Source organism: Pseudonaja textilis, chromosome 5 (assembly GCF_049901715.1).
Source record: "Pseudonaja textilis isolate UNSWEBS1 chromosome 5, rPseTex1.2, whole genome shotgun sequence".
Classification (NCBI taxonomy): domain Eukaryota; kingdom Metazoa; phylum Chordata; class Lepidosauria; order Squamata; family Elapidae; genus Pseudonaja; species Pseudonaja textilis.
Window position 1 is genome coordinate 1,349,521 of NC_141994.1, and position 15,484 is coordinate 1,365,004.

Consider the following 15,484-nt stretch of genomic DNA (forward strand, 5'->3'; position numbering starts at 1 on the left):
GCCAAGTGTGAGTGGACCCGCAAGGAATTTGTCTCCGGGGCAGAAGCTCTTGAGCATCCGTGCAAGCAACAAGGTGATAACTCAAATATCATAAACCATAGTTAAAAATCATAAATCCTAAGATACAAACCAGAAGCGATAAATCATAAAGATACCAATAAGAGAAGGCAGTAGGGAGGACGAGCAATGTAGCCCTACTACCTGGATAAGTATCTTCTGGCATAAGGCAGGACCGTGGGAGTTAGGTGTTACAAAGTTATTAATAACCCTCACACTGTTAAGATTTTCGTCCTTTGCACTTCCACGACGCTCAGCTTTTGTTTGGGGGTGATGGGTTTTTTTCCAAAACACTTTTAAAATTCTGAGGAACCGGCTGGGCACCATTGTTGCTCGTTGTCGTTGTGCAGGACCTGGGCTCTCCCACCGCCGAGGAACCAGTGGAACAGTCCTCGCTGGACGGAGCCATTCTCATCGTGCCTTCTCCCCGAGGCTTCATCCAGGCGTCCGATGACATAGACGGAGAACCAGTGCTGCCTCTGACCACCTTAACAGGTAGTTGTCCTGCACCTGAGCTTCCTTTTTAGTTTACATCCCGCCTTTTATCGTTTTTAACCAGTAACTCAAGGTGGTGAACTTCTCGCAACACACACCTTCCTCCTCCTAGTTTGTTCACAGTTTTGCTTTTTTCGGCATTAACTCTGCACTTTGGGGAGGTTCAGAGCTTGCTCTGCTCCCGGCCGAATCCTGCATCGTAGCTAAGACTTGGTTCCTTCTGAGTTTTGGGCGTCCTTCTGAACTCACTGCAGGTAGTTCTTGACTTAGGACTGCAACTGAGTCCAGAATTTCTGTCGCTAAGCGAGAAATTCATGACGTGAGTCTGGCCCCCATTTTACGACTTTTCTCACCCCCGCCGTGAAGCGAACCAGTGCAGTTCGTTAAGTGAGCAACCCGGTTGTTAAACGAATCGGGGGATCAACAGGACCTTGAGACACGGCGATCATCACAGACCCGAGTCAGTTGTCAAGAAGGCAAATAATGTGACCCCGGGGATGCCACAACAGCTGTAAGTGTGAGAAACGGTCCTGAGTCCCTTTTCTCAGGGCTGTTGTAACTTGGAACGGTCGCTAGACGAAATGTCGTAAGTTGAGGGCTGCCTGTACTGAACTTTTGGTGAAGGGGAGTGTTTTCACCTTGCAAGGAACCCCCTGGAGGTTCTGAGCTTCTGGCAAAGGAGTCTCGGGTTTGCTCTGAAGGCCAAAGGAGAGTTGTTGCTATTCTGAGCGGCATTTCCCCGCTACCTCTTTCAGTTGAAGGTTAAAGCAGCCAGCCTTAAAAAGTGGGTGTAGGTTGCATGTGTGTTAGCCAGCACCAGAGTCAACCCGTTGTGTCTTGGTTCTCCCTAGATCCCATCTTACAACACCACGGAGAGAATTCTCACATTACCAGCTCCTCTTTGGATAGCCCCAGTTCGGAAGACTCGAAGGGCATGGAGAACTTGGTCAGCTGTCACTGAGGCTCTTCCCGGTCCATTAACTCCTGCGTTGGTCAAAGGAGGGTCCACCTGGCAGGGCTGACCCAGAGGTCCCTTCTGATCTCGAACGAGGGACCATCCCGGCTGGCTCCCCTCCGAAGTTTCTGCGTTCAAGGTGGCTCGTGATGGATGGACAGGGAGGAGGAACTCTCAACGCTCCAGGCTACTAGCCCAGCAGGAAACAAGCGTCCGGAATTGAGATTACACCGTTTAGGGTTTGCACCGGTCCCCCTGCTTTGGTGTGAGACTATAGTTACAGCCGTTGTAACTACCGAGGGAGCAAGAAGATATGTGAAGGGAGAAAAGGTGTCTTTTTCTAGGGGTTGCAGGCTGTTTGAGCAGCGGGAAAGCCGGATCAAGATCCTCCTTCAAACTGAAGAATCTGTTGCTGGCAACGGATGTCGCGCCCGAAGGATCAGGCGTAATCCTTAAAATGCTACAGCTAACACCCCCACCCACCCCGATAAACTTAGGAGTCCGTTTTAAACCCCTGAGGAGACCTTCCTTGTGTCGATTCAAAAATCGACTGCGGGAGCCAAACTCTGCAAAGGAAGCCAACTTGGATGACCCTTTTTGGAGACGTGTCATCGGGAACGAGCTTTGGCGATGGGTGCCGCCGTGCGTTCCTCCTACAGGGAAGGTTCCCCACCCCCCCGAAACACAAAGCTGAAATTTGGTGCAACTTGACCAAGGCAACCTGATTCTCCCCACTACAAAAGGCTGTGGTTAAAAACAAAAATGACCCAAATCAGTATTGACTTGTTCCCGATCATCTTCCTCTCAAGTTGTTAAGTCTGCGTTCGGCCCGCAGTCTGTTTGCATACCACAAATTGGTCGTTCACACGGCCAGTCAGTCACCTTGGGAAGGAGCGGAAACGAAACCAGCTCAATGCAAGCGAGAAAAACTCTTCTGTCATAGTAGATGCCTTTTTATTTATAATGTAGTATAGACATTTGCAGTGCTGAGGGCGGGGGTTTTTTTTTGTACAGTGTAGTAATAATTAAAAAAAAGGCCGTGTTTTTTCCCCCCCACACAACGGGGGGAGAAAAAAGGGTGTGCCACTCTTAAAAAACACAAGCGTCGTACAACTGGAATGTTCATTAAGTGCAGTAGTAGCGATTGTGTGGCTCACCACCACCCCCTCCCTCCCCACAATCCCCTAAAGCAATGTTCTTGTTGTACTGCACTACTTCACCTCACTGGTGAAGGAAGAACCGGCAAAATACACCTCCGTGAACCTTCCTCCAGGTCTTCCTTCCCGGCTCTGTGCCCTGGGCGTTGTGAGGAGGCCCTCCTGGTCCTCTCTCCAGCAAGCAGGGCTGAAAAACGCGACCTTGGGAGCGCCTGGACACCGTCCCCACCTTCACCCTAGGAAAGTTCATTTCCCCACTTCATGGAAGTAGAGGTTGGCACATATACAAAGCATGATGATCGAGAACAAAACGTAGTAGATGAGGTTCCTAAATTTGGGCTCGAGGTCTCCTTGTCGATACCAATAGATCTGGAGGGGGGAAGAGAGGGAGAGGGAGACACAAAATATTAAGGGGAGGCAGACGCCGTCATCGTCTCAGAACTCTGGACTGCCTCTGGCAGGTTTCTGGGGTTGAGGTGGAGAAGACTGCAGGGGACCTGAGCTACTTGGTAATGGGAACTGAACCCAGTGGAGCAGTGGTGGTATGCTCCCGGTTCGTACTGGTTCAACTGAACCGGTAGTAAAACACAAAAATCCCCCGATGATCAGCTGAGAAGAGGGAAAAAAGCTGAGGAGTAAGAAGAGAAAAGTGTAGGATTGGCCTTCCCCTGGGCTTCTCTTTATCCTCTCAGCTGATTGGCGCTACAGGCCTCAGCTGGTGTGGGGAAAGCTGTGCGCGCAGTCGAAGTGTGCGATCCCCAAACCAGTCGTGAAACAGGTAGGAGGATCCCACTGCTGCAGTGGAGGCTTTGCTTCTAAGGCAAGGGTCTCCAACCTTGACCACCTGAAGACCCGTGGGCTTCAACTCCTGTGGAATTCTGGGAGTTGAAGTCCACAGGTCTTCAAGTGGTCAAGTTTGGAGACCCTTGTTCTAAGGCATTGGCGCAGGGCTGTGATATCGAAGACTAGCCAAAGGGTAGGCCGCTTTTTCATAACCACAATCCTTGCGGGCATCTGCTCTGACGGGTGTCATTTCCTTGGGCGAGGACGTATCTCAGAGGTGCCACCCTGTGGGATGGTGGCTGTGCTGATCCAGCAGGCCACATTCCTCAAAATTCTGGCCAAGAAGAAATCAAGATCTAATTAAAGTCCAGTTGCAAATAACCTTGCGTTTCGTTATTTCCACCTTGCGGGTATCTTGAAGCTTAGAGGAGGGTGTCATCAAGGAAGTTCGGGGCTCTTTATCGTTTTGTTTCTATAAGTGGAAATGCTACAACTCGACACAGCCACCATTTTACAAGTGGTAGTCTGAAACCTGGCTTAGGGCCCATGCTTGCTACTGCAGCTAGTGCAAATACCGAAGACGTCCTCTGTGGACCTGACTCCTAGTTGACTTTGGGCCTTGCAGTATTTTTACAGCTCTCCATGGTAGCCATACGCTATTGTCCTCGCCTCCTCTGAGCAAGGTCTACTTCAACTTCATCACAAAAATAAAGACAACAACACTTACAAGAATGCCAGCCGAAACACAACTCAAGGAGATGCAGAAAGCAAAAAATATATTCACTGGTTTTGGAGGTAGGTGAGGAAAGACGAAAGCACTGATTAAAGTGACCTGCAGAGAGAGAAAGAGAGAGAGAGAAAACAAAAAAGGAAGGAAGAAAAAAGGGAGAAAAAGAAAGAAAAAAGGGAGAAAGTAAGTTCATTTTATCCTCACAGAAAACAAACCTTTTGTCAGATGTGATTATCTTTGAGGGTTTCCATCTAAGATAAACCTCTAATATTAATCCAAATACAGCAGAGCTGCTCTTCCCCATCACCGCTTGACACAACGCCCTGAGATTTCACGCCTCGGCCTCACGTGGGGAATCGGGGCAACGCAAGTTCGGTGCTTGGCCAGCTAACTGAAACTCTGGTGAGGGTGAACGAAAAGATGCAACCACTGTTGAAACCACTGTCTCTACTCCAGGGGTCTTCAGCTTTGAGACTTGTGGACTTCCAACTCCCAGAATTCCTCCTCCAGTCAGGTTAGCTCAGGAATTCTGGGAGTTGGAAGTCTACACATCTTAAACTTGCCAAGTTTGAAGACTCTTGGGTGGGGGGGAAGAGATGAGATAGATTGATAGATGATAGATTAGATAGATAGATTGATGGATGGATGATAGATTAGCTCATGGGTCTTCAAACTTGACAGCTTTGAGACTTGTGGACTTCAACTCCCAGAATTCCTCCTCCAGTCATGTTAGCTCAGGAATTCTGGGAGTTGGAAGACCACAAGTCTTAAATTTGCCAAGTTTGGAGACCCTTGGTGGGAAGAAAGAAAGAGAGAGAGAGAGAGAGAGATGAGATAGATAAACAGATGATAGATTAGATAGATCAATAGATGGATGGATGATAGATTAGCTCATGGGTCTTCAAACTTGACAGCTTTGAGACTTATGGACTTCAGTTCCCAGAATTCCTTCTCCAGCCATGTTAACTCAGGAATTCTGGGAGTTGAAGTCCACAAGTCTCAAAGCTGTCAAGTTTGAAGGCCCTTGGGGGAGATATATATATATATATATGGATCTTTGGTTGTTCGGGTTTTCTCCTGCGTAAGATTCGAAGTATCTAGGCAACGTTTCGATGAAGTCTCATTCATCATCTTCAGGCCTCTGTCTCCGGCTCTGTGCTTCTCAGAGTAATGTGAGATTGCAGCTGCTGCTTCCTTTTAACTGCCAGTGGGGGTGGGACTTGATTGGGTGGGGGCTTGGCTTAATCTATATATATAGATTAAATAGATAGATGATAGATAGATAGATAGATAGATAGATAGATAGATAGATAGATAGATAGATAGATAGATAGAACAATAGATGGATGGATAGACGGTGGGAGTTGGAAGTCCACAAGTCTCAAAGCTGCCAAGTTTGAAGGCCCTTGCTCCAAAGTGTCTGTTTCTCAGCACCCCTTTTTCCACCGCTGGCAACGGCAGGATGGCCCCTTGGTGGCCCAATTCCTTGCACGTTTCCCACCTTCCACGTAGCTCTTCCTACGACCACAATGGGGGCACAAAATTTCTGTTGCTAAGAAGTAGGTGATGGGAAAGTCTGCCAATTTTCAGACTCTTTTTGCCGTGGTGGTGAAGCAAATCACTGCAGCTGTTAAGTGAGGGGTGTGGTCGTTAAGCGAACCAGGCTTCCCTCCCCCCCGGGGGGGGGATGGTTGCGAGGGGTAACCCTGTGAGCCCTGGGACGGGCAACCATCCAAACACACCTGCGGGTTCATCGTTTCTTAAGCGAGTCATTCTGATGGGACGGGGACATTATCCAGGTTACGGTCCTTGACTTACAACAGCTCACTTAGTGACTGTTTAAAGCTATGATGGCACTGAAAAAAAAAGTGACCTACGACCCTTTCTCACCCTTGTGACCCTTGCAGCCTCCCTGTGGCCAAGAGATCAAAATTCAGCCGTTTGGCAAAACGACTCACATTTATGACAGTCGCAATTTTCCCGTGATTTTGCAGCCTTCGGATGAGCAAAGTCAACAGGGAGGCCCGATTCACTTAACAACGATGGCAAGAAAGGTTGTTAAAAGCTCACTTATGAAAGCCTCATTTAGCAACAGAAATTTTGGGCTGCATTGTGGCCGTAAGTTGAGGGGGCAACCAGCCAGCCAGCAGATTCTTATTTTTTTCACCATGGAAAAATTATTAGCTTTTCCCTGGCAGCTCCGTCTACGGCAGCCGCATCTGGAAACAGGTGAGAGGAAGGCAGAGGCTGCCAATCCTGGGTGCATTTAGCTGCCTTTCAAGCAGGTGTTAAGGGGGGGCCTTTTTCTTTCTTTAAACCGGCCCTGGCCAGCTCCTCCCCCTATTAAAGTGCTCTGAGCTGTCTATTTAGCTGCAATGCACACCTCAAACCTTTATAAATGGCTGCTAACGAAATGGAAGCATCCGTGTGTGCGGGAAACAAATGGAAGGTTTTGAAAATAAACCAATGCCAAAATGTACATTATAAATGCATTATAAAAGGTATTGGGATGGGTGGAATGAATATTTTGCTATTCCCTGGGGGGTTGAAATAATAATAATTAATGCCCCCCCTTACTAGCTGCCAGGAGGCAAACCCGATCTGAACCGTTTGGGTACCGATTCAAACCTAGCTTCTCTTCCCGAATTAGGTTTGCAGGGCCAAGCGGGATACTTACTAGAAGCAACAAGGAAGCTACGATGCCAACGGCAAAATTGATTATTCTGTCCTGAAAGACAAGACAAGACAAAGACAAGAAAAAGAATAAGCAAACCAGGCGTGCTCTGCAGAAGACAGGATGTTGAACCGATTGCAAAAAGGGCAGAGAGCTGGTGCTGGCTGGGTGACGGGGCAAAAGGAATCCCAGGCGGCATCTCAGCCCGAAGGGAAATTTTTCCGAGATTTCAAGCGAAGGAGCCCGAGAGGCTAGGAAACCGCTGGGAGGGCAACTGGGAAGAGGCCTTTCACACTGAAGGGACGAACGTCGTAAATAAGGACGTGTCTCTCTCTTCGCAATCAATGCAGCTGTCAACTCCTAAGGTGTTCCTATGGTTGTCTTAGAGTGGCCAGCAGAAAGGGGTTCGAAAGAGCAGTGTGGCGGCTTGCAAACCAAAAGTGCATTCCATCAGTAGTTTTTCAAAGATAGTAACTAGGTGAAAACTAAGTTTCTGCCGCGCCAATCTCTTCATTGGAGAGCCTGATGGATGACTCTGGGCTAGGGATGTGTCTCATTGGAGAATATGATTTATGACACCCCCAGGGCTAAGGGCGACAAGGAATGATGTGCCTGAGAGTCAGCTACACCCAGGCAGTGCCGGACATGTTAACTTCCCATAAATCCTTTTGAAGTTTTGGAAGTTTGGCTTGAGACTCAGGATTTAAACGGGGGTCCCTACCGGGGTCCCAACAGCAGCAGCGACGTCACTAATAATGCTTCGGGGGGCTTAAGGCCCACCAGTTGGCCTCCCTTTCCAAATGACACAAAGGAAAGATTGTTTGGGGTCTTCAGCCCCCTTTGCAATTCCCCAGTTGGCTTCTCTCGGGTTCATCACAACCGCTACTTCAGCTTTCCTCCCTCTTTACTCCTTGGTTCCCTCCTGCTGAGAACACCCCCCCCCCCGCTCCTTTCCGCAGAGGGGGCTTTCCTACCGCTGGGCAGAATCCGTGGAGGACTTGTTTTAATCCTTTGCAAAGGTTACTACCAGGAGAAAAAGAAGGGAAGGGAAGGGGCCAGCTTAGAGAAAGCAGAGTTACAACTGTTGAGTATTGTAGGGGCCAAGTGAGGAGGCTGGTCTGGGATGGAGAGGAATCTTATTTTACATCGAGAGGCGCCCGGGCCGTTAAGGGAGAAACCGGTTGAAGGAGTGGGTGCTCCCATGGTCCACTTTGGGAATGGGTGTGTCCTCACATGCCACTGCATCTACGGTAGTCCTCAACTTAGGGATGGCACAGAAGACAATGACTTGTGACCGTTTTTCACAGCACCGTTGCAGCATTTCCCCGGGTCACGCGATCCACATGAAAGGCAACCGATTCGTACTTACGAGGGCGGGAGGGTCCCCCGGGGTCTCATGTGAGCCCCCTTCTGAGAAGCAAAGTCGACGGGAGAAGCCCGGTTCACTTAACGACTGTGTGACCGCAGGGATTCTCTTTAACAATGGCGGCAGGTAAGGTCATGAAATGGGGCAAAACTCCACTTACCAACTGTCTTGCTTAACAACAGAAATGTTGGGCTCCGTTGTGGTCATACACTGAGAACTAGCCGTATTGGGGAAGTCCAACCAGATGCCTCTTCCCTTCCTTCCTTCTTTCCATGAAACGAATCATAATCCGATTCAACCCGATTCCTGGGCAGCTTTTTCCTGGGAATCCGGTTGAATCGGATTATGACTCGTTTAATGGAAAGAAGGACATGAGAGCAGAGGTTCCATATTTGAGGGGCTTCTACAAAGAGGAGGGGGGGTGGGGGGTGTCAACTTATCCTCCAAAGGCCCTGAAAGCAGGACAAGGAGCAATTGGGTGGAAACCCATCAAGGAGCGAAGCAACCTGGAACTAAGCAGAAACCTCCTAACAATGAGAACAATTAACCAGTGGAACTACTTGCCACCAGAAGTTGTAGGTTCTCCATCCCTGGAGGCTTTTAAGAAGAGACTGGACGGCCATTTGTCTGGAATGGTGTAGGGTTTCCTGCCAGAGCAGGCGCGGGCTGGACTAGAAGACCTCCAAGGTCCCTTCCAATTCTTTTAGAGTTCTGAATTAACCAAATCTGTATAGGTAAGTCCTCAAATTACAACCATTTCTTTAGCAACTGTTCAAACTTATAACAGAGCTGCAGAAAAAAAAAAAAAAAACGAGACGACCAATTCTGACTCTTACAACTATGGTATCTACTCCCTGCGGGCCAAATTACTCCCAACTCGTCCTAAGGGAGACCGGTTGTGAGCCCCTATTTTCTTCCTTCTCCGTTTGATCCAGCCAGCCCTTTGCCCTGGGGTGGTGCCCCTTCCAAAGGGTGGGATCCTCAAGGCATCTTTTTATCTCAACGAGTCTAGATTAGGAAAGCCACTGAAATCAGGATCAAGAAAGGAAAACAAAAGTGACATTTTCCAGGACAGACTTCAAAAGACGAGGCTTCGGATTCTTAACAACTTAGGAAAGTGCCTAGAACTTCCTTTCTTCTCGCCTTGCCTTTCGTTCTGATTTCTACTCCTGTCCTGAAAGTTTGTTTGTTTTTTTCCCATCAGTTGGGATTCCCTAGAATTTATTCCCATCATCCAACCATTTCAAAACCATCCTTATCTGTTATCGCTTATAAATCCATTAATCCAGAAAACTGAGTCACTCCAACCAATTCCTCCGAACGTCACACTGAACAAAAGATTGCCCAATTCTATACTTTTTTTTTTAAATAAAAGAAAAAGACATTTTGAAAGTCGGAGATTATCCCACCCTATAATTACACCCTCCATCCCACATATGTGAGGTGGTATTGACACAACAGATGTTTTTCTCAGCATGAAGTTTACCCACCTCAAAACGAAATAGCCGAGGAAAGAAAAGACAAATGAAATCTGTTGCAATTTAAAAAGCACTGGGGAAAAAAAAATCAACTAAAAACGTCAGGGTACCAAAACTGCAAATCCTGGTTTCTTCAGAGCTCTTATCAATAGAGCCTGTGCATAAACATCTCTGCACGTTGCCATCCTCTTGGGTTGGGATCTGACTAGCCGCCTCTTAACGTTTTTGGGGGAAATTGCTACTGAAGGAGAATGTTTGTAGCTCGGGGTTGAAGTGTTGGGTCCTTGTTGCTCTCTGAGCTTGGTGGTTTTCTTGCAGACGTCTTATGACCCAACTAGGGAACCTCATCAGTGCTAGAAGGAGTTGTGTTTCGGAGGAGGAAGGAAGGAGGAGGAGGAGGAGGAGGAGGAGGAGGAGGAGGAGGAGGAGGAGGAGGAGGAGGAGGAGGAACTGTGGGGTCCTTGTTGCTCTCTGAGCTTGGTGGTTTTCTTGCAGACGTTCTCATGACCCAACTAGGGAACCTCATCAGTGCTAGAAGGGAGTTGTGTTTCGGAGGAGGAAGGAAGGAGGAGGAGGAGGAGGAAGTGTTGGGTCCTTGTTGCTCTCTGAGCTTGGTGGTTTTCTTGCAGACGTCTTATGACCCAACTAGGGAACCTCATCAGTGCTAGAAGGGAGTTGTGTTTCGGAGGAGGAAGGAAGGAAGGAGGAGGAGGAGGAGGAGGAGGAGGAGGAGGAGGAACTGTGGGGTCCTTGTTGCTCTCTGAGCTTGGTGGTTTTCTTGCAGACGTTCTCATGACCCAACTAGGGAACCTCATCAGTGCTAGAAGGGAGTTGTGCGGAGGAGGAAGGAAGGAGGAGGAGGAGGAGGAGGAGGAGGAACTGTGGGGTCCTTGTTGCTCTCTGAGCTTGGTGGTTTTCTTGCAGACGTTCTCATGACCCAACTAGGGAACCTCATCAGTGCTAGAAGGGAGTTGTGTTTCGGAGGAGGGAGGAAGGAAGGAAGGAAGGAAGGAAGGAAGGAAGGAAGGAAGGAAGGAAGGAAGGAGGAGGAGGAGGAGGAGGAGGAGGAGGAGGAGGCGGAGGAACTGTGGGGTCCTTGTTGCTCTCTGAGCTTGGTGGTTTTCTTGCAGACGTTCTCATGACCCAACTAGGGAACCTCATCAGTGCTGGTGTGGAAATGGCAATGGACACCAAGATACGTCTTTTGGATCAGACATGAACTGACCCTCTCGGCTCCACGTTGTTAAGATTTATTCAAAGAAATAACGTTTAGATCAGGTCTCCAACCATGGCCCACTTTAAGACTTGTGGACTTCAACTCCCAGAATTCCCCAGCCAGCAAAGCAAAGCTGACTGAGGAATTCTGGGAGTTGAAGCCCACAAGTCTTAAAGTGGGCCATGGTTGGAGACCTCTGCTTTAGATATTATCTGCCTAGGTTCAGACCTGGAGTCTGTCTACTTCTCACTGGGAATGGTTCACACTCACACACATACACACACACACACACACACACACACACCCCTGAATGCCTCCAGTGCCCACTTGTGGGGAGTGGCAGTCTGAAAAAGTCTTGCTCCTAACACACGGAAGACATCAGTCTCCTGAAACACACCAAGCTGGTTGGATTTTGAGCGCTGTTTGCTCCAACTTCTTTGGAGAACATCAACCCGCAGGAGAGGAGTTGTATGCAGAACTTGCCTTCTAAGATCCATTTATGAGAAGGTCCATCCCAGCGAAGGATAAACGCTTCCTCTAACAAACTCCAAACCATAAACTATATTTATTGCTAACGTCAGACTGTGTGAGAGGGAATCACAACGAAGCTGTTGCAACGAGAACATAAACCCACATCTCCATCAACACATACCAAGCTGGTTGGGGGCTTTCAGAACCGTGTGGTCCAATTTCTTTGGAGGACATCAAGAGGAGGAAGGATGAGACATCAACTAAGGATAAAAATTTCCTCTAACAAACTCCAAAATATAAGCTACTAGTGCGATACCCATGCTTTGCTACAAAACTACGTGGCTGGGCTTAGTTTCTGGGGAGGAAAATAAGGGGGAAAAATTATGTCTCTGCCTACCAGCATCCATCAGTATTCATCTGGCTAGGGTCCTATCAGTGTGTGAGAGAGTGGAGGGCTGTTTGGAAACTGAAAGAGTATTTGCTAGGTTAGCAAGAAGACAGCAAGGAGCCTGGGCTTGGCTTAGCTCAACTGTTCTGTACTAAAGCTGCTTGGTGCTGCTGTGAAACTGAAATTAAAACTCCTCGGCCTGTGTTTTGCATTTGGAAGAGATTTCCTTTTTTCAGCTGGGGAGGGGGGATAGAACTCCTTAGGATCAGAGCGTGTAAATCATAATAATATAGGAAATACTCCAAATACTCTGGTGGTCTTTTCAAAGAATCCTTCCTTAGTGAGCCCCTAGAAGCCAGGAGGAGCCTACGTGCCAGATTTCAAGTTTGTAAGCTTTACGGTTCTGGAGATTTGTGATGATGCGTGAGGGGTATGTTTTGCTTGTGTGTGTGTGTGGGTGTGTGTGTGTGTGTGTGTGTATTTATTGCACAGCCCATGACTGACCAGGGCAAATTGTAAGAAAACTCCATGTAAACTAAAGTCTAGCGTGTCATACTTGAATTTAAGCCAGAGGTTTAATCTCCCTCTCCTGGCAATAATAATAATAATGATAATAATAATGATAATAATAATAATAATAATAATAATAATAATAATAATAATAATAATAATAATAATAATATCTTCATCATCTTGGAAAGTTTGTTGAAATAACCCCGTGAAGCCCAAGGAAATGCCACCCTTCGATCTCTCCCCACGGAGACGTGCCCAGACTGTGCAATGCAAAGGAGCTCTTTATAGGAGGGGACCCCAAACGGAGTCAGCCAGGGCTTTCGAGGCTAAAGGCCTGCCGTTGTGTGTGTGTGTTACACAATCGCAGCATTGCTCCATCACACTCCCAAGAAAGGCTCTCCCGCCCACGTGCCTGAGGCCCGGCGTGCTTGGAAAACTCTGTCAAGGCTCATCCTAAACGCAACCTCCATTGTCACAAAGCGGAGCAGAAGCTGCCATTTTGGAAAAGGGGCACAAAGCCCCGCCCCCACCCCAGGATGACCGCAGCCCTCTGCAAAGCTGGCTGGGGAATTCTGGGAGTTGAAGTCCTCCAGGCTTCAAGTGGCCAAGGTTGGAGACCCAAGTCCTTCCCTGGAGGGCCACAGACCCATCTTTAAGACGGGCGGAGTTAGAATCACAGAGTTGGAAGGGGCCTTGGAGGTCTTCTAGTCCAGCCCCCTGCCTCGCCAGGAAACCCTGCACCAACTTCAGACCGATGGTTCCCCAACCTCTTCTTAGAAACCTGCACTGTTGGGAGCATCCACAACTGCTGGAGGCAACTTCCGCTCTGCCGATTCATTGCTCCGACTGTCAGGAAGCGTCCAACTCCCAGGCTTCCTGGCTGGGGGGTTCTGGGAGCTGGAAGCCATGTTTCCCCCCCCCACCCCCCCCAAAAAAAATATTTTATGGTTGCCCAGAGAGCGAGAGCAGCTCCTTCCCCGTTACCCTCGGCGACGTCTCTCCGAAAAGAGGCCGGTTATCCAAGCCTCTGGTCCCGTAGGTCCTGGTGGTGAAGTCCTCCATGGTGTCCCTGCCCAGGCGGCGGCGGCTGCTTCTTGGGCTTCTCCGGCAGCCCCGATCGGAAGCGTCTCCAAAGAGAGTCCGGCCTCCTTCCCAAGAGGGTTCCTGAAGGGCCCCGGGGGCAGGCGGCGCATCGGGTGGGGCGAGGGCCGCGGGGGGGGCAGTCGGCCCCTAGGAGAAGGGCATCCCGCCTGGAGCGCCGGCTGCAGCTGCTGCGGTTCACGGGCGCCAGTGACCGGGGCCTCCCCTCCACGCCTCGGCTCGGCTCCTCATGATCGGCAGCTGCGGAGAGAAAGGAAAGAGCGGCCCTCAGAAGGGGCCCAGGACTCCCCAGGCCATTCGGGCGGCCCGTTTGGTCAAGGCTCGGGGAGGCCCCCCCCCCCTGAGGCCATTAATGTCCCATCCTCCCCGCAAAGGTCCCCCCCTGACCCTCCCAGGCACGAGAGGAAGAGGATGGGCGTTGCAGAGCCAGGAGAGATTGCGGATCTGGGACCATGGCCTGGACTTCTCCCCCCACCCCCCCACCCCGAAATAATATTATTCAAGGTTATAAGAAAAGAGGAAGGGAGGGGGGAAGGGAGGGAGGGAGGGGATGAGTAGAAGGAAGGAAGGAAAACAGGAGGAGAAAGGGAAGGAAGGAAGGAAGGAAGGAAGGAAGGAAGGAAGGAAGGAAGGAAGGAAGGAAGGAAGGAAGGAAGGAAGGAAGGAAGGAAGGAAGGGGATGACTAGAAGAAAGGAAGGAAAACAGGAGAAAGGGAAGGAATAAAGAAAGAAAAAGAAAGAGAGAGAGAAAGAAAGAGAAAGAAAAGAAAGAGAAAGAAAAAGACAGAAAGAATGAAAGAGAAAGAGAAAGAAAGAAAGAAAAGAAAAGAAAAGAAAAGAAAAGAAAAGAAAAGAAAAGAAAAGAAAAGAAAAGAAAAGAAAAGAAAAGAAAAGAAAAGAAAAGAAAAGAAGGAAGCCGGGCAGGCTCTCTCGCGGGATCCCCTGCCCGCGAACAAAGCCGTCCACTGGAGCCCTCCCCCACGAGCCTCGCCGGGGCTTGGGACTGGTCCCCTCCCTCCCTCCCTCCCTCTAGACGCTGCACTGCCTGGCCGGCTCCCCCAACGCCAAGCCGGCTCCGGCTGGGACTCTCCGCCTCGCCTTCCTCCGGGGCCCGAAAGGCGGGTCAGGAGGGCGAGCGAGGAGCGGTGGACGCGGCGGAATCCCCGGGAAGGCGGCCGGCCCTGCGGCGGCCCAGCATCGGAGCAGGGAGCGGCCGGTCCGGGGCGCGCGGGGGCGGGGGGCTGCGGGTTGCAGGGGAAGAAGCCGGCCGGGGTCCGGGTCCGGGAAGCCTCCCGAGCCGAAGCAGCGGCGCTTCTGCACTTGCCCCGACCGGCACGGAGCGCCTCCTCCGGGGGCCTGCCCGGGATGGGGAAGGGCGCCCCGCTTGCCGCCGCCGCCGCCGCCTCCTGCTACCCGGCTCGCCCGGGGGTGGCCCGGGCGGCTTCCTCCGGCGCTTGCTTCCGTCCGGGGCCGGTGCGGGGTCTTTTTGTCAAGCACGCGAAGCCCCGCCAACTCCCGCCTGCCTGGGGACCGTCCGCTGGCCAGGACCCTTCCGAGTTGGAGGGGGCCTCGGAGGTCTTCTAGTCCAGCCCCCACTTCCAGCCCCCTCCCTGAAACCTCCAGCGGTGGAGACCCCCCGTCCCCGCTCCCCGCCTTCGCCCAGCCGCCGGGGAGAGCAGCGCCCAGGCCCCAGCCAAAGCGAGAGGCGGCCACCCCCGAAAGCCGAACCTGCCCGGGAAAGCCGCCCCGCAACCTCCCCAGGAGGAACCCCGGAGAGCCCCCTCCCTCCCCCGGCGCCCTTCCCCACCTCCTGCCGCTGCCGGCCGAGCTGCTGGCGCGAGGCGGCGGCGGCGGCGGCGGCGGCCCAGGGAGCGCGACTCGGCTGCCGCAAGCGCCTGCCCTCCGCCCGCCCGCCCGGCCGCCCGCTCGCTCGCTCTGGGCCGCTGTCGCAAAGCGCCCCGCCGCGCCGCCGCTCCTGCCTCCTTGCCCGGCCCGCCCATCCGCCCCGCGTCGCCAATCCCGGCGCAGGGAGCCCGGCGCCACCTGGGCTGCCCGACCTGGGGACGCCGCCCCCGCCTCGCCCCGGCGGCCGCCCGCTTC

The 15,484-nt window shown here is 51.2% G+C and overlaps 2 protein-coding genes across 3 annotated transcripts in view; one reads left to right on the top strand and one right to left on the bottom strand.

Moving 5' to 3' along the window:
* DMTF1 (cyclin D binding myb like transcription factor 1) overlaps window positions 1-3,828 on the top strand; it is a 25,375-nt gene extending 21,547 nt beyond the window's left edge. Inside the window, exons 16-17 of the mRNA XM_026713159.2 lie at window positions 408-552; window positions 1,404-3,828. Of these exons, the coding sequence (XP_026568944.1) occupies window positions 408-552; window positions 1,404-1,513 (255 nt within the window). The 3' untranslated portion in view covers window positions 1,514-3,828. The remainder of the gene's footprint in view (window positions 1-407; window positions 553-1,403) is intronic.
* On the bottom strand, window positions 2,440-15,385 carry TMEM243 (transmembrane protein 243). 2 transcript variants are annotated; one of them, XM_026713166.2, is made up of 5 exons: window positions 15,192-15,385; window positions 13,268-13,624; window positions 6,855-6,905; window positions 4,175-4,279; window positions 2,440-3,033 (listed from the first exon to the last, which is right to left on the bottom strand). In XM_026713166.2, exons 2-5 carry the CDS (start codon window positions 13,343-13,345, stop codon window positions 2,911-2,913), a joined length of 357 nt encoding a protein of 118 aa, XP_026568951.1. In that variant the 5' UTR covers window positions 13,346-13,624; window positions 15,192-15,385; the 3' UTR covers window positions 2,440-2,910. The 2 variants fall into 2 exon arrangements, with proteins under 2 accessions (XP_026568951.1, XP_087790050.1); XM_087933924.1 differs by lacking the exon at window positions 6,855-6,905 and having other exon boundaries at window positions 15,192-15,356.
* Window positions 15,386-15,484: the final 99 nt, after the last annotated feature.